This window comes from Pipistrellus kuhlii, unplaced genomic scaffold (genome assembly GCF_014108245.1).
Source record: "Pipistrellus kuhlii isolate mPipKuh1 unplaced genomic scaffold, mPipKuh1.p scaffold_m20_p_2, whole genome shotgun sequence".
Lineage (NCBI taxonomy): Eukaryota > Metazoa > Chordata > Mammalia > Chiroptera > Vespertilionidae > Pipistrellus > Pipistrellus kuhlii.
The window spans coordinates 164,667,828-164,685,946 of NW_023425515.1; the positions used below are offsets into that span (position 1 = coordinate 164,667,828).

At 59.8% G+C, this 18,119-nt stretch overlaps 1 protein-coding gene across 12 annotated transcripts in view; it reads right to left on the reverse strand.

Annotated features, from left to right (window-relative positions):
• Nucleotides 1-18,119, reverse strand: part of LRP8 (LDL receptor related protein 8) — an 83,003-nt gene that overhangs the window by 30,580 nt on the left and 34,304 nt on the right. For 8 of the 12 annotated variants that reach the window (XM_045584620.1, XM_045584621.1, XM_036445217.2 and 5 more), the window contains exons 3-5: nucleotides 11,864-11,986; nucleotides 3,569-3,697; nucleotides 24-398 (exon numbers count right to left, since the gene is read on the reverse strand). In XM_045584620.1, coding sequence (XP_045440576.1) covers nucleotides 24-398; nucleotides 3,569-3,697; nucleotides 11,864-11,986 — 627 coding nt within the window. The remainder of the gene's footprint in view (nucleotides 1-23; nucleotides 399-3,568; nucleotides 3,698-11,863; nucleotides 11,987-18,119) is intronic. The other 4 variants (XM_045584623.1, XM_036445229.2, XM_036445231.2 and 1 more) reach the window with 1 other exon arrangement.

Genomic DNA, 18,119 nt, shown 5'->3' on the forward strand with positions numbered 1-18,119 from the left:
GGGCCGGGGAGGAGGGCGCTTACGGCAGTCGGCCTCGTCGGACTGGTCCTTGCAGTCGCGGTCGCCGTCGCAGCGCCAGCCCCGGTGCACGCACTCGCCGCTGCGGCAGGCGAAGCGCGCGGGCCCGCAGGCGGCGGGCGCGGAGGCGGTGGCGCTCCCCGGGCCGCAGAGCTCGGCCGCCTCGTCCGAGCGGTCGGCGCAGTCGGGCTGGCGGTCGCAGAGCCAGCGCTCGGGGACGCAGGCGCCGCCGTCGCCGCAGCGGAACTCGCGGGGCCCGCAGGCCGGGCCGGCGCAGCCGCGCTCGTCGCTGCCGTCGCCGCAGTCGTCGTCGCCGTCGCACACGAACACGGCGGCCAGGCACGAGCGGTTGCGGCACTGGAACTCGTGCGGGGCGCACACTGCGCGGGACAGAGAGCCAGCCGGTCGGCCCGCCGAGCCCCGTCCCCGGAGCCCCGGTCGCCGGTCCCGCTGCGGGGCCGGAAGGAGCCCTGCCTGGGGCTGGAGGGTGGGCATCCCGCCGGAGCAGCCATGGGAGCTTCCCATCCGGGTACTTGCGCGGGACGGGGTGGGGAGCATCTTGGGAACTCAGCATCCCTCCCTGAGCCTCACTGCCGGCTGGATGGAGGCGCTAGGAAAGCCTCTACAGCTGCAGAGCGCCCCCTGCAGGCTCTGGGATGCTCCTGGGAAATGTATGTAAGCTGACCCTGACCTTGACCCTGACCCTTCCGGGGAGCTCAGCAGCTCAGGTTCCCCTCCCCCTCCCATGGCCCATATTGCACCATCTAAGCCTCCTGGCCTGGCACCCAAGGCCACGGGCACGGAGCCCCTGCCCTGTGCCATGACCTCCTTCACTCTAGCACACGCCCTGCTTTAATCATTGTTGGACCAGTGGTCGGCAGACTCATTCGTCAACAGCGCCAAATAGCAACAAGTACGACGACTGAAATTTCTTTTTGAGAGCCGCATTTTTTAAACTTAAACTATATAGGTAGTAGGGACATTGCTATTCACTCCATTAGGGTACGTGGAATTCTGTGGAAGAGCCACACTCAAGGGGCCAAAGAGCCGCATGTGGCTCGCGAGCCGAGGTTTGCCGACCCCTGTTAGACCATTTGCACACGTCCCACCTCTGGGCCTTGGCTCCAGCTATTGCAGCTGCTGGTATATACGTTGCTCACCACTGTCTCCACACTTCACAGTGGTGGGCTCTCCTCCCCCGAGGGCCCGAATGCCACCTCTTTCCAACACACTTCAAGCTCCCCTGCTCCGGAAGCCTCCCTCCTGCTCCCCTGTCGGTGCCTTTCACGGCGCGCTCAGGTGTCTGGCTCCCACATCCTCTCCATCGGCCCCAGGACCACGCCTTGCATGGCACTGGCTCCGAGATCAGCCCAGCGTGGGGCTGAGGGCCTGGCACAGGGCTCCCGCAGCGGGTGGGTGGGAGGGCTCATTTAGGGATGTGCGGTAGTTAAGGGCAAAGGTCACTGGCCCTGCCTGGGGTCCTGGGTTTTTCCTCTCTGGTGGGCTGCTCTGAGCCGGGAGGCTGGGAGGGCCTTAGAGATCACCAGCCCAACTTCCGGTTAACAGATGGGGACGCTAAGGCCCAGAGAGCAGAGCCTCGGGCCCCCCTGTCTGGTGACCAGGGGAACAGAACTCTGCTTTTCTCCCGGAGTGCAAGCTGTTGCCAGAGCAGCGACCTCCTCGCCTCCTTCCTTCCTCACACAGAGGCCAAGAACAAGCGTGGGGGCTGAGGTGGGGCTCGGTTGTGGCCGCAGGTAACGAGGTGGTAGCACCAGATTACTCCACATGGGGGCGCCAAGAGCCTGTTTTTCTGATGGAACACCCCCCCCCCCCCCCCCCCCCCCCCCCCCGCCCCATTGTTATTGACTATAAAATAGAACAATGCCTTCACTTTCACCGTGTAGGCAGCTCAAGCCACATCATGCCGCTGACAGTTCTGTCAGGTTTCTGACAGAAGCATTTTTCCCCCTTCTAGGCATTTGGGATGCTGGGGCTGTGGTGGGAAAAGCACAGATCACCACCCTGTGATGCCTGCCCCGTCAGATTAAGCTGATGCCTCGGTGAGCTGCGCTCCTTCCTGTCCGGACAGCGTGTACGTGTCCAGGGAGCGAGGACTCGCTCTGTTCAGAGTTCTGGGTGGGAGGACGCACTCCTCTGCGCCGAATTCTCTCCAGCGTTCTGAAGCCGACAGCCACTTCAAGGTCTGGATTCTCAGGCCTACGCCCAGAGACCCACTCACGGCATTCACAAACGGAAGAAACTTTGAGGGACTGGAACGGGGAGCCTTCTTTTTCCCTTTCCCAGGCCAGGAGCTGTAGCAGAGAAGCCCCCTGAAGCCATCTACCCCCCCTATCTGCTACGGTTAATAGAACTTTCCTGCTACAGCACGCCAGGCCTGCTTAGAGCTATTCCCACCGCTGCAATGGTGGCTGATGGCCTTTATGGCTGAGGAAGCACCCAGTTATGGGGGGTGAGGAGGAGAGAGGATTCTCATGGGCGGCGAGGTCCCACAAGGAAGCAAAGAGCCAGTGCTGTCACGGGGGCTGTGACACTGCTGGCCCCCGTCGGGATCTTCCCCCATCCCCAGATGCTTCCTGCCTCAGACACATCCGAACCCCACAAGTAGAATCTCAGAGAGTGGCGACTCAGAAGCCCCCAGAGGACAGGGCGTGTCCCCTGGGCCAGGAGGATGGATAAGATGCAAATACAGAGGCTGGTGTAGGGAGTGGGGTGGACAGAAGGCAGTGGTGGGCATGGCTAGGAAAAGCTCCCGAGTGACCGCCCAGCCTCACAGCCTGGTGGTCGACAGCCGGTCTGTCTCCCCATTAACCCTGAGTCCCCAGAGGGGGGACCGTGCAGGACTCGCCTCTGGTCCTTTCCGCAGCCTGGCTCAGGCCTTGCACACAGTAGGAGCCCATCAAATGGAAACCAGCGAGGCCCAGCCACGCTCCCCACGGGCCCAGGACCTGCGGGCCTGCCCGCCGGGATGGAGATAATCCTGTGTTTGAAGCTCAGTGAGGCGGAACTGACCCAGTGCCCACCTCCATCTGTCCCTGCCGAGGCCGCCGGCAATGGCTCCTGTGCCCTGTGACGTGGCGCTCGAATCTGAGGTGTCGGCAACAGTCCCTCACACCTCAGGAATCTGCCCTCCGCCCGCCCGGCCCCGCACACTGCCAGTGCCCCGGCCCAGGCCCCATCTGTTCTCCCTGTCCTTGCTCGGGGGGCCGGCAGAGACATGGAATGGATGAGCAAATGTCAGGCATGGTTAAAAAAACACACACACACACTCGTGGGCTTTGCTGCCCAGACCTGAATTTGAGTCTCCGTTCCATCCCTCAGCCTCGAGTACTTTTCCTCACTCGTCTGAGCCTCAGTTTCCTCAGCCACAAAATGGGAATGATCGTGACTGCTTGTGAGGTGGTCGTGAGGATGAAAGAAAGGAGTGTCTCCAAAGTGCCTGGCCATCCCTCGTGTCCTGGCCACCAGCCCTCCTCCCCCCGACCACGCCTCCGGGGGCTGCTCAGACCCCGGCGACCCCACCCCGACTCACAGGTGGCACAGCCGGCCTCGTCCGCCCCGCTCTCGCAGTCCTTCTCGCCGTCGCAGCGCCAGGAGGCGGGCACGCACTTGTGGCTGGTGGGTCCACAGCTCAGCTTCTCTGCGGGACACACCTGCTTGGCTGTGGGGACACACACATGTGCCTGGGTTGGCCAAGGAGGACACGGGGCTCCGTGCCAACCAGTTCCACTGCTTGGCCCCCGCCATCTGGCCCGAGGCCCTGGGAATCCAGCACAGCCTGCCTGCTTCGTGTGTCTGGTTTCTTCATCTGAGACGCCCGTCTGTCCCAAAGGCTTTCTGAATCCTGTATCTGACTCCACCACGGCCCTCCCCAATTCCGTTCCGTGCCCCCCTCGTCCCTGGCGCTCCAGCCCCCTGGATCTGGCCAACTCCTGCCTCCTCCGATGGTGGCCCCGCCTCCCCTCCGTCCAAACCTCCCCTTTAAGCTCCAGCCACACAGAGCTGCTGTGCCCTGATGTCTCTGCCGTTTCCCAGCTGTGTCCTCAGGCAAGACGCGCCCCATTTGGGTCTCAGTTTGCCTTCCAGATCAGTGATTCATTGGTCCAAACCTGTAGGGTTCACCAAGGCCTCCACTTCCCACTCCTGTCCCCTCTTACAATTCCCGCCCTCCGCCTCGCTCTCCCGGCCGTGGAGGGAGCCGCAGCTGAGAGCAGCCGCCTGTGGCAGGGCCCGGCGGGACCACACAGCTATAATTACTGCAGCTGCAATCAGAGTCTGCCTCAGCGAGGGGCCAGGAGCCCCAGGCTTGATTCTCAATTTGGAAGCAAGAACGAGAACCCCGGTCAGGGCCGGGGATGGCGTTCAGCCTGCATCTCGGGGTGACCCGTGGGGCAGACCCAGCCGAGGCAGACGCCGCTGAGACCTCGGCGGCTGGATCCTGAGCACAGTGGTCTCTGGCATGTGCCAGGCATCGCCTTCGCCTTCACAAAACCTCCGCCGGGGGAGGATTGTCCTGTGGCACAGACATCAAGGGCATGGGCTGTGGGAGCCTGGCTGCCGGGGTTCAAACCCAGCTCGGTTGCTCACTGGCTAGCTACCTTAGCCAGTCACCCTTACCTTATGCCATTAACGTGGGGGTAACACTGCTCCTCACCTCATAGGATGGTTGTGAGGGCTAAGCTCATGTCTGGGAAGAACCTAGGACTGGAACACCCAGCCCAGTCAGTGTGCATAGGTAACCGAGGAGGACTGGTTTATTCTCTCGGCCAGTATCTGCCGAGCACTGCTCTGCACCAGACGTGGCGGTAACCACACAGCTGGTGGAGCACGGAGCGAGCACTCAGAGTCAGCTGTGTCTGGTGCCTGCAGCCGGACAGTCCACTGCCCTGGAAAGCAGTGGTCACTGTTGCCTGACCCTCACTCTTCTCTCTGATCTCAGACTAGTTCGTGCTCTTCTTTTTTTTTAAATATATTTTATTGATTTTGTACAGAGAGGAAGAGAGAGGGACAGAGAGCCAGAAACATCGATGAGAGAGAGTCATCGATCAGCTGCCCCCTGCACACCCCCCACTGGGGATATGCCCGCAACCAAGGCACATGCCCTTGACCAGAATCGAACCTGGGTCCCTTCAGTCCCCAAGCCGACGCTCTATCCATTGAGCCAAACCGGTTTTGGCTAGTTCGTGCTCTTCCTTCCTTCCACAGCTGGGCTGAGAGGCCACAAGGGGTGGAGGAAAGGGCACAGACAAGATGGGGTATCTGAGTCCTGGCCTCCAAACACTGCTGTGCCGTGAGAGGGGAGTTCCTTGGCCCTAGGACTGCATTTCATGGAATGCAAGGCAACCCACCGGGAACACGGGATCCATGTTACAGAAATTTCCCTTAACAGTTAACTGTCGTGTGGGGCGGCCTTGGGGCTGCAGTGAGGGTGGTGAGGGGCCTGGGAGTTGGGAGAGGGCACTCTATCGCTAACACACTGTGGGCCTCAGTAAGCATGTCCCTTCGGGCCCATCTGAGCACGGAGCAGGGGCGCGCAGCACTTCCCGGAGTCCTGACTCAGGGTGAGGGGTGGCGGCTGTTGGAAATGCCCAGCCCATACGACTGAATCCAGGCTCCGAGGGCAGAGTCAGGAATCTGTACTTTAGCAAATCCCCCTCCCCAGTGATTCCCATGCAACGGCCCCCCTCCCCCGGTTACCATTCTTCAAGTTCAAAAGATACAGGCTATTTCATCTCCTTTAAATTCACTCCCAGAAAAATGACAGCGATGTTCAATTTGTTTGCAAGCCCGGAGAGAGCCCTGGGATGGAGGAACAAGGCGACCTGAGCCAGGCCTCAGGAAGCCACCTCCTGGGGGAGCAGGAAGGAAGCCATAGCCTCCGCACTGAGCTCGGCCTGCTCCACGCTGAGCATCTGACGCTCCCCATCTCCCTCTTCCCCTCCCCTGCCAGGGAAGCAGGCCCTGCAGGCTGCCAGCTAAACTCCAGGGGCACCATCCACAAAGATGGTCATGCCGCCCCGGAGTGGAGCAGGTAGTGGTCCCTCATCCTCTGTGCAGACGAGGAAACGGAGGCTCAGAGGGACCACGTCACGGCAAAAACGCACGGCGGCGAGACGCGGAGTCCTTCCCACCAAACCCACCGGCCCCTGCGGGCGGAGAGGTGGCTCAGAGCCCGCTCCAGGCGCCACCCAAGTCCCAGGTGGTGGACGGTGGGTCCCTGGACCACCGGCGCCCCCTCAGGGGCCTGGTCCTGCAGGCCCCAGCGCGGCAGGCCGCTGCTTGACCTTTCAGTGAATGTTTGTCCAGGCGATTGCATAACCTTTCGGCAAGGACAATGATTAAACAAACCGTCCGCGTCCTCTCTTTATAATTAATAAGTCATTTGCTGGGTCCCTAAATAGACAGCTCTAAGGATAGGCTCTCGAGGACGCGGCAGCGCCTGCCAGCAGCCCCCCTGCCCTCGGAGAGCCGAGGCGCCATGCCGGGATGCAGACCCCAGGGGTCCTGGCGGTCACAGGGAGGAGCAGCCGTCACGGCGGCAGGAGGCAGAGGTCCGAGTGGAAAAGGGGCCTGCCGAGGCTACGGGATGCTGGCTGTTCGGACGGCCGTCTCTCCCGGCCCCTCCCTGTCTCTGCTGGGATGTAGCTCTGCCCGGAAGCCAGGACCCGCACAGCACCGTGCTCTCGGGGCTCCCGGGCCAGGCCGCTCGCTGCAGGCCCTGGGAGGTGCGGTGTCTCCTTGTGAGGGGGTCCCGCCATCGCCTGCATCTTACGAGCGAGGAGAGCCAAGCCCGGCAGGGGGAGCCGCTTGCTCACAGTCTTGCAGCGAGGGGCAGAGCTGGACCTCCATCCCAGGACTCGCCTCCACACACACTGCCTGACGTTTGTGCACTTACATCGCCACGAGAGAAAAGCAGGCCCCGTGGGCCCCACCCCTGCCAGTCTCCCTGCACCCCAGGGATGGAGGGGGGACCGAAGGAAGGAGGCCCGAGGGGCCTCCGCGCGGGCGGGGTCTGCAAGATGGCAGGTGGCCGTCCGACGCCCACTTTCCGGAGGACCGGACCCAGAGGCCTCGGCAGCAGGAGGCAGGCAACAGATCCTGGGCCTTGGGGTTCCTTCAGCAACTCGCGTAACCTCTGCACTCCGGTTCCTCGTGTCTGAAAACGGGGTTACACCGTCTTCTAGGTTTGGTGGGTGGTTTAAATGGGGAGACACATGGAAATGCTTGCTCTCAGAACCTGCAAGGAACTCTAAGCTCAAAAGAGAATGGCCCAGCCGAAACCGGTTTGGCTCAGTGGATAGAGCGTTGGCCTGCAGACTGAAGGGTCTCAGGTTCGATTCCGGTCAAGGGCATGTACATTGGCTGCGGGCGCATCCCCTGGTGTGGGGTGTGCAGGAGGCAGCTGGTCGATGTCTCTCTCTCATCGATGTTTCTAGCTCTCTCTCTCTCTCCTCTCCCTTCCTCTCTGTAAAAAATCAATAATATATATATATATATATATTTTAAATGGCCCTTATTTTAGTTCATAAAAGGCAAATGCAAAGGGCTGGGAGGGCCCTGGCCTCACCCCTGAGCATGCACCCACCATGGCCCACCAGGTCAGCCCCCAGCCCCCAGCCCCCAACGCAGGTGTCTGTCTCTGTCTGTCTCTCTCAGACAGGTGCCTGAGGGAAGCCTTCAGCCTGCTGTTCACGTTTCCCCAGGTTCTGAACGGCAGGAGTGAGGAACCCGCCGTCTCAGACAGCGGGAATCCTGCACAGCTGGCGAGGGCCCAACTGCACGCTGGCGAGGCTGTAGGCATTGACGCATTCCCAGAGAATCTGCCCCAGAAATCCAAACCCATGGGTACCTTCTCTAATTCATAAGCTCACAAATTAATAAAAGGGGAAAGGTCTGCTGGATAAAAAAAAAATTGAAGTACTTGGCGGCTGCTCATTGAGCCAGCCCGTCTGTGTGTCGGGTCACGTGAGGCTCAAGGGCGGCCGCCCTCCACGTGGGGACCAGAGCTCAGGCCCGGGAACTGCCCGTGTCCGGCTGCCGCCTGTGCAGAAGGGGTGGTTGCAGCAGCTCCTTCACACGGGGCCAAAGCGCTAATTAGCATCGCCAGCGTTTATTATTACAGATGGGAAGGTGCTCTTGGCTAATCGGTGAGGCCTGCTTCCGGGTGGGAAGGTTCTAAGATTCATGCATAAAAACCTCATTTTCAATACGCAGCACCAAGAACTGCAACTCATTCACCTTGAACCAAACTCCCCTCTTCCCACCGCTCCCAGATGCCTGAAGGTGGGTCTGAGCCTTCCCCAATCACGTGAGCTATAATTAGAGCTGAAATGCTCCTTTCATTAGGCAAATGTCCCAGGCTTTCCCACTGGGACTCCTGGCTGTGTTTGACAGACAGAATCCAGAACCAGAGGAAAGAGCTGGGAGAAACCCCGATTGCAATGGAGCAATGCAGGGATGGGGGCTGTTCCCAGATTCCTTTCCCTTTCGATGTAACCCCCCTCACTTATACTGTTCTAAGATTTTAAACTGGGCTATGTGAAGAAGAGGGCCCCAAGTAAAAATCCTATATAAAACCCTACTATGCAAATTGACCAATGGGAGAATGACTGGTTGCTATGACATGCCCTGGCCACCAGGGGGCAGACATTCAATGCAGGAGCTGCTCCCTGGTGGTCAGTGGGCTCCCACAAGCCAGCTCAGGCTAAGGAGCAGCAAGCCCAGCTTCTGGCTAGTGAGTGCAAGGTCGATGGTGGGGAGTGGGCCTAAGCTGCAGGCAGACATCCCCCGAGGGGTCCCAAACAGAGAGGGTGCAGGCCAGGCTGAGGGGGCGCCCCCCAGTGCACAAATGTCACGCACCGGGCCTCTGGTATAATAATAAAGGTATCACTGCCATTACTGCAGCACTGACACTGTCTGCAGTTTTCCATTTGATTCTCACATCCCCTGTAAGGCAGATACCATTGCCCCCATTTTAAAGATGAATAAGCTGAGGCCCAGGGAGACTGGTTTGCCCGAGGCCTCACAGGTTAGAGGACCTGAACCCAAATATATCAAACACCATACCCACCATGCTTGACTACTGCCTACAATCTTTCTTTGGGGGCGGGGGAGGGGGCTGAATCCAGGGAGCTGGCACAATCCCCAGAAACCTGGTAGGCTGTGAAGGTTGCTATGACAACACCAATTCAATGGGCAGGATTGGCTGTGGGGTTCTCGTTCAGTCAGGAAGCCTGCTACCAGGTCCCCCCATGCTGCCTGACCCTCGAGGTCCCTCCTGGCTCACCTCCTCCAGGCAGTCCTCCCTGCCCATGGGCCTTGTCCACCTCTGACCATGTCCAACTCTACAACTGAAAGTGGGGCCTGGGGCTTGTGCCCCAGCTGGGCACAGGCCAGGGAGAAAGAGTCGCTCAGAATCCTGAGTCCAGGAACCTTGGGATCGTGGTCTTTGGAATTCTGGGATGTTAGAAACCAGGGCCCACAGAGGACCTCACAGTAACCACTGGGAGGACCCAGAGAGCTGGGCTCCTCCCTCCCTGGGTGCAGCCTTGGCTGTGCTCCCATGGGTGCTCTCTCCAGCCTCAGGGAGCCTGTGGAGCCTGTGGTCCCCGGAGGCAGACCAGCCAGGACACCTGAGTGTCGGGAATTCAGCAAGGCCCTCCACTGCTCTGGGCCCAGTGACAGTGCCGCAGAGCTGGGTGCGAAGCAGGCGCGGGGTGGGAAGTGCTAAATGGGCAAAAGGGACACAGACAGGGAAACGGGCTGGGCAGGCCAGGGAGGGGCGGGCAGTGCGGGGAGGCAGCCCCAGAGAGCAGGGTGGGGGTGGGCAGGGCCCTGGCGGCAGGAGGGAGATGGAAAGGGACACCACACAGAGGGTCCCCAATAACGCTGATGCAGCTCCCCCACTCTCTTTCTGCCCAGCGTCCAGGCTGGCGTGAGGGCTGGCTGGCCCAGCAGGCTGACTGCAGGGGTGGAAACGCCCCCTGTGGCCACAGCCTCCTCCCCAAACGCACGCCACGCTCCGGGCTGCGGGCTGCGCTGGCTGCTGGCATGCATGGCTCTGCCCCTTGTTAGCTGGGCAGCCTATTTGCTTCTCTCTGAACGGGATCCATCCCACCCCCTTTCCCAGGCTGTCCTGAGGATGAGAGTCACAGTGGGTGTGGCTGGGCTTTGTTCCTTTTGAAGCTCAAGACAATGAGGCGGCTGCCCACCCCCAGGCACCCCCAGGGCAGCGCTGGGGGGCGGGGGGAGTCAACTACCTGCTGGGTGAGGAAAGGACCCCGCTGGGGCAATGCAGGGGAGGCAGGGGCAAAGGGGAAGGGAGCGAGGGGGCCCTGTCTGAGATTGGGTTGCTCTTGCTCTCACTCTCTCTCTCCCTTTCTCTTTCTCTCACTCTGAGACTGGTAGCTCTGTTGCTAGGAGACAAGGAAACCCAGTTATCACTAGCTCAGCCCTCGATGGGACTAGATGGGACGCTGGCCTCCATTGTCCCTGCCTCTGCCTCTGGGACAACTGTGACCCCTAACAGGACGTGGGGCTGTGCTCGCCCCCAGCCCCACATCCTCCACATGTTTAACCGCCCCCCCCTGCCCGCCCCACATCCTCCACATGTTTAACCGCCCCCCCCCCCCGCCCCCTCACCTTTTGTCTCGGGCTCACTCACTCGGGTGAAGCTCAGCCTCCAGGACCCCTGGGTCCTTCCCGCCCCCTTCCCGTCTCCCTTTTTAATTTAACAAATGTCACAGGATGACCTGCCTGGTGTACGTTTGCTTTGAGGATTAGAGCCTGGGAAGTAAATCGCGGAGAGACAAAGCCCCGAGTGTGGGGCAGGCCGGGGGCTCAGCCCTGCCTCCCACTCACCCTGCCGCCTGGGCTGCCGCCAGCCTGCCGTGGAGGCGGGGCCCGGGCAGAGCTGCCCGGGGCAGGGGAAAGAACCGAGGCCTCCAAGCCCTGGCTGGGGAGCCTTCGGCAAGCCACTCAACCTCTCTGAGCCTCGGGGTCCTCTGTTGTTGTTTTTTTTTTTAATTTAAAAATATATATATTTTATTGATTTTTTACAGAGAGGAAGAGATAGGGATAAAGAGTTAGAAACACAGATGAGAGAGAATCATCCATCAGCTGCCTCTTGCACACTCCCCACTGGGGATGTGCCCGCAACCAAGGTACATGCCCTTGACTGGAATCGAACCCAGGACCCTTCAGTCCACAGGCCAACGCTCTATCCACTGAGCCAAACCGGTTTCGGCCGGTGTCCTCCTTTGTAACCTTCAGAAAGTGACAGCCCCTGCCTCGCGAGGCTGCTGTGGGGGGATAAGAAGAATTAATGTATGCAAAGAGCTTAGCACAGTGCCTGGCACACAGTACGTGCTCCATAAGCACCAGCGGTCATTGGTGTTATTAGAACTATGACTAGAGTCCTCAAAGAAGTAGTGGGGGAGGCAGGGGGCAGGGGGGGCCTGGAGGATGTGTTATGGCAACTTCTGGGCAGAAAGCTCAAAGGTAAGGTGAGCAGGCGTCCCGCTTTTTCAATGTGTTGAAAATCGGGACTGTCCCGCCAAAAGCGGGACGCCTGCTCACCTTACTCAAAGGGGCTCTCTTGAAAGCGCCTGGCACTGCAGTGAAGACAGCCCCAGAGCAGGATGCCGGACACCAGCTACCAGATCCACCTGCTGTCTGCCAGGAGCCCCTGCGGGCACAGTACCAGTGAGTCCGGGGCTGTGTTGGACAGATCACCTCATGTGAGCCTCCCAACCCCCCAACAAGGAAGCTCTGAGGAAACCGAAGCCCAAGACCCCCCAGCCCCCCCAGCCCGAGGGGCAGGACTCACGGCAGTTGGCGGGGAACTCATCGGAGCCGTCGGAACACTCCTCTTCGCCGTCACACTTCCACCGCTCGGGGATGCAGTGGCCGTTGTCACAGGTGAAGTCGGTGTCCATGCACGTCTTCTTGGCTGTGGGGCGAGGAGGAGAGCGTGAGGGGCCTGCTGGGCCCAGGGAGCTTTTTTTAAAATATATTTTTATTGATTTTTTTTACAGAGAGGGAGAGAGAGGGATAGAGAGTTAGAAACATCTCTATGAGAGAGAAACATCGATCAGCTGCCTCTTGCACACCCCTTACTGGGGATGTGCCCGCAACCAAGGTACATGCCCTTGACCGGAATCGATCCTGTGACCTTTCAGTCCGCAGGCCGACGCTCTATCCACTGAGCCAAACCGGTTTTGGCAGGAAGCTTTTTTAGGACCAGCGACTGTGGGGCGACCAGAATGCTCTGGGCCACATGCCCTCCCACGGCCCCTACGTCACAGGGAGCCCCATGGACGAGGGGGGAGAACAGGAGGGAGAGGCTTTTATGGAGCACCAGATGGGGACAGGGGACACCTGTCCTGCCCTCCATATTCGGAGCCAAGTCCAACAAGTGAGACAAGGTCCACCCACCGGGGCCTGCCCGTTCCCTTATCACTCCTCTCGCTTCCCCCGAAGTCTGGTTCCACTGGCACAGCCTCCAGGAAGTCCTCCCTGACCACCTGGTGCAGAGGCGTCAGCCCCTCCTGCCGGTTCTCAGTCCCTTTACCCACCAGACCAAAGGCACGGCCTCTTCTGTGAGCACAGAAAGCTGGCGATAGTAACTCAAAGGCGAATGATTGTCTTATGACAAGGTTAATGAGATACCCTCTGTTCAGAGTGGGGGGAAGAGGATCTACTGGGAAAGACACCCAAGTCAGTCTCTGTCCCCGGGGTGCTTCCAGTCTGGGGGTCAGGGGAGGCCTCCACACGGGGGGTTTGAATCCCAGCTCTGCCTCTGATCTGTCTGACATTAGGGTTGTTAACCTCTGAGCCTCTGTTTTCTTATCTTATAACTAGTGGCTGGTGAAAACCATGCACTCAGGGGGTGTGTGTGGGGGGTTCCTTAGCCCAGCCTGTGCCCTCTTGCAGTCCAGGAGCCCTTGGGGGATATCCAACTGCCACAGAGGCAGGAAAGGCTCCCGCCACCGGGGCTGTGCTGGGGGCGGGGCAGGGGGGCAGTTCCTGCATTGAGCATCTTCCCCCTGGTGGTCATTCTGAAGTTCGGTCAATTTGCATATTAGGCTTTTATTATATAGGATGGGAAGAAGGAAGCAAAGGGCTCTGAAGAAGAAAGCAAGTTGTAAAGTATGAGGAACACGCAGCAGAGATCCTGGCACACAGCAGATGCTCGGTAAGTAGCAGCTAGCTATTGCTGTTTTCACGGTCTGAAGTCTTAATTAGAAGCAAAGGAAATGGGGTGTCTGTGGCCTCGTGGGGGATGAGGTAGCAGGCTGAGCTCTCCCAGCTGGAGCAGAACTGGGACAGGAACACGGGTCCACAGGGTGCCCTTCTCCCTGTCCCTTCGCTGGCCTGGTGCTCCCGTGTGGGAGCCGGGTCACGTGCAGCACGGGGCCTGGCGGGCAGCTCTCGGTGGGGGCTCGAGCCCCCGGGGGAGCACAGCTGCCCGGCCTCTGCTCGCACGTCCTGGCCCGGGCTCCCCTCCCCCCAGAAGCTCCTTCCAGTGGCCGGCCTTGGATTGTGTCCATCCTCCCGCAGCCCCCTGGCTGCCTCTGGAGCAACAGGACTGCGTTTCCTGAGTCCATCCTATTCCTGCCTCTCTCTTCTTTCTTTTTTTAAAATATACATTTTTATTTATTCCAGAGAGGAAGAGAGAGGGAGAGAGAGAGAGAGATAGAAACATCAATGATTAGAGAGAATCATTGATCAGCTACCTCCTACACGCCCCCTACTGGGGATCAAGCCCACAACCCAGGCATGTTTTTTTAAATATATTTTATTGATTTTTTTACAGAGAGGAAGAGAGAGGGATAGAGAGTTAGAAACTTCGGTGACAGAGAATCATCTACCAGCTGCCTCTTGCACACACCCCACTGGGGATGTGCCGGCAACCAAGGTATATGCCCTTGATTGGAATCAAACCTGGGACATTTCAGTCCGCAGGGCAACGCTCTATCCACTGAGCCAAACTGGTTTCGGCAACCCAGGCATGTTTGATCCTGATCTCCTGGTTCACAGGTTGACACTCAAACACTGAGCCATACCGGCTGGGCCTGCCTCTCTTTTCAGTGGAATCCTTGCAGTATATCTGCATCCTAGGATGCTTTCTTCACACTTTCCTCAGAATGCCCTTGTGCAGGGCGAGAAGAAACCGGAGGAATCAGAACCCACCTCCAGCTGGGGAGCCTGAGGCTCAGAGAGGGGCGGGTCAGCCCAGGGAAACAGCAAGGCCGGGACCAGAGCCAGCCGTCCTGACTGCAGGCCAGCAGCTGAGCAGCCCCCCTGAGCCCGGCACCTCGGGGCGGGGTAGTCACAGACATCAGTACCACCGTTAGGTGAGTCAGGCCCACAGTCAGTTTGGCTCAGCAGATAGAGCGTCCCCTGAGAGTAAGGACAGGGACGAGCCCCAGCACCGGGCAGTTCCCAGCAGGGCCAGCAGGGAGTTTTCTCCACCAGAAGCTCAGCATCCAAAAGAGAAACACTGCCGTCCTACATTCCCCGAGTGTGCCCTGCATGCCAGTCTCCGTGCACGGCCCTTTTCCGGGAAAACCCCACAAGGGGCCCATTTGTCCCGAGTGACACATGGGAAGACCCAGGGCTGTTAAGCCACACGCCCAAGGTCACATATGGGCGAAAGCAGGGTCACGATTCGACCTCACAGTCCGAGGCCCTGGTAGCTGCTGTCAATTTTTAAAAATAGATATATTTTATTGATTTTTACAGAGAGGAAGAGAGAGGGATAGAGAGCCAGAAACATCAATGAGAACCATCGACCAGCTGCCTCCTGCACACCCCGCACTGGGGATGTGCCAGCAACCATGGGACATATCCTTAACTGGAATCAAACCTGGGACCCTTCAGTCCGCAGGCCGACGCTCTATCCATTGAGCCAAACCCATTTCGGCTGTCACACCCATTTTACACAGGGGGAAGTTGAGGCTCAAAGAGGGGAGGGTGGTGGTGACAGACGTGGGGTTTCAATTCCATGTGGCAGCTGCCAAAGCTCAGGCTCCCTCCACTGAGGCCCTCCGCCGTCTCGGCATGCCAGGAGGAGAGTGAGGACTCGGAGCGGCAGGTGCAGTGTGCCTGGGTTCCAGGAGCCACCGGTCCCGGCACATCAACCCAGCCCGGAGGTGCCTGCATGACGCGTTCTCCTGGGCTGTGCCCATAAGTGTGAGCAGCATGAACCTGGGCTTAGGTCCACACGTGCTCTGCTCATGGGCTGTCCTGGGGAAACGGGGGCAGGCAGCATGCCGTGTTAGGTCGGGACTAGACTAACCCACCTCGATGGGCCCTGACGTGTAACAACGTGGAGGGATTTGGGGTCAGAGCGGAGACTGAGTCCGGGCACGGCCGCTTCCTCCCAGTCCCTCCCCTCTCTGGGCAGGTGGGGCCGGCGGCTTCCCAGGCAGCACGGACACAGAAAAGGCAAAAGGCTCCCCCGGAGGACAGAGCCAGCGCCCGGGGCCGGTGGTTCAGGGACTTGAGCCCGAACAGTCAAGAGGCTGCATCGGCACTGCCAGGCCATGAGGGCCGGGCAGCCTTCCGAGGCTGTCGGACAAGCCAGGCCAGCCCCCCTGACCGCCCCTCTTGGCGGAGGCAGCCTTGGCTCCGGCTCCCGGGGTGATTCCCCAGCTGGGCGGGAGGCCGTGGCTCCTGTTTCCAGGGATTCATGTCCCTCCATGCCCGTCGCCCCTTGGACAATGCCCACCTCTGTGAGGCCCTGTGCTCCGCGGCCCAGGAGCCATATGTAATCATCCAGGGTCTGCGACATCATAATCTGGCGCCATGGCAACAGAGGAGCTGCCACAAAGGGCTTGGGATTCCACGGGCCAAGGGGGAGAGGACGGGAAATCCAGGACAAAGGAAGTGGGAATGGCGATTTATTACAAGGAAACTGGCCAAGGAGAGTGTCAGGCAGTCCACGGCCAGACGAACTCTGTTCTGCCCGCTGTGGGCTGCGCGACCTTTTGCAAGTTATAGAACCTCTCTGAGCCTCTGCTCTCTTTCTTTTTAAAAATATGTTATTTCATGCCAAAACCGGTTTGGCTCAGTGGATAGAGCGTTGGCCTGCGGACTGAAAGGTCCCGGGTTCGATTCCGGTCAAGGGCACATCCCCAGTGGGGGATATGCAAGAGGCAGCTGATATCTCTCTCTCATCGACGTTTCTAACTCTCTATCCCTCTCAATTCCTCTCTGTGTAAAATCAATAAAATATATTTAAAAAAACAAAAATAAACAACAACAAAAAACACTTTAAAAAAATGTTATTTCAGAGAGGAAGGGAGAGGGGGAGAGAGAGATAGAAGCATCAATGATGAGAGAGAATCACTGATCGGCTGCCTCCTTTACTCCCCCTCACTGGGAATTAAGCCTGAAACTCAGGCATGTTCCCTTGACCGGAATCGAACCCAGGACTTTTAGTCTACAGGCTGATGCCGTCCATGGAGCCAAACCTGCGAGGGCTAAGCCTCGCTTTCTTCATCTGCATTCAGGGATAATATCCCTGCTTCCCCACACAGGCTTGCTGGTGAACGGGCTAAGGATGGTGCCAGTGCATAAACGGAAAAGCATGAAGGCGCCATTGGGCCCCTCAGCCACAGGAGGGCCTGTGGGAATGGAGGTGTGGTGCCGACGGCATCTCCGGCCCTCTCTGTGCCCAGAGTCCATGATCTTGTGAAATGATGATGGTCACTCAGCACCTGCCAGCTTCCCCGCCCCCAGAGCCCCCCCCCCCCCCCCCCCCCGGCACAATACACGTCATTTCACGCTGTCATTCCCCGCCCACGCTCATCCCACCGCCCCGGTGCATCCAGGGGCTTCGGGACAAAGATTAGCCCGGGCTGCCAGGCGGAACCGCTTGGGGTGGCTTCCTCTTGGCAGTCCCAGTGCTCTGTCCCGTCAGAGCCTCGGAGGCCTGGATGGGATCGGCTGTTCTGTAAGCCGGAAAACCAGGGGCCCGAGGAAGTGGCTGCTCAGCGTCACGGCACTGTCCGAGGGAGGGCTGCACCTGCACCTGCACCCAGAGATCCTGACTCCCGGTCCCACCACGTCTAGGGGTCAGGAAAGGCTTCCGGGAGGCAGGGACCGTTTTCAAGGAAGACGAGTCCGCCACGCTGTGGGAGGGAGGAGAGCGATGAAGGGCAATCCAGGGTCACAGGGCCTGGGGCCCGGAGCAGAACGGCCAGGCAGGGCTGGGGACCTGGGAGCTCCTCCGGCCAGGGCCAGCTCCCCCCCTCCCCCCTGCACCAAGCTACTCCCCAGAGCCCGGCGCAGGGGCTGGCGGTTCCTGAGCTCACCCAGAGAGAGACACCAGCCTCTGCCCAGCACAGCGCTGCCTCCTGGCAGCCAGCCAGACTTACGGCTCTCAGCCGCTGGGCCTTCCCAGCGGAGGAGCAGGACATGGAGCAGGTGGCCACCCCCCACCCCCTTCCCCTCCGATGTTTGGATAAGACACTTATTTTCCCTCTTGGGGGTCCAGGGTGCCACTGGCTCAGGAAAGCCCCAGGAAAGCCTGCCTGAGTCAGACCCGCCGGTGAGCTGTGGATGCCCCCACTTCCATCCCTACAGGGCACAGGTCTCAGTCCACACTCTGGCAGTCAGACTCCAGGGTCTTGGTGGTACCAGAGAAGCAAACAGTTCCCATGGAACTGACTTCTTTTCCCCCCGGCACTTCCCAAGCCTGGGAGCCAAGCACCTTCTCTTCCGGTTGCCACGCCGGTCCTTTTCCCAAGAAGCCAGCGGTCTGACGAGCCACACAGCCCCGGGAACACCGCTGCAGGGCAAGCCCCTCGCTCCCCAGAGGAGGCCCCGAGAGGGCAGAGACTGGCCTGCGGTCGCCCAGCAGCCGCGCGTACCCGGCTTTCTGTCCCTGGGCCGCTCCACCCGGCAGTGACCGAAGGAGGAGGTGTTCCCGGAGTGCCTGGCCCGCAGTGAGGCTGATGGACACCGCTGGGTCCCCCCAGCGCTCAGAGCGGGGACATGCCCGGAGGAGAGCCCAGCAGGGGGAGGGGGCGGACACCAGGCCACGCGGGACGGGAAGACGAGACGTCAGGGATGCA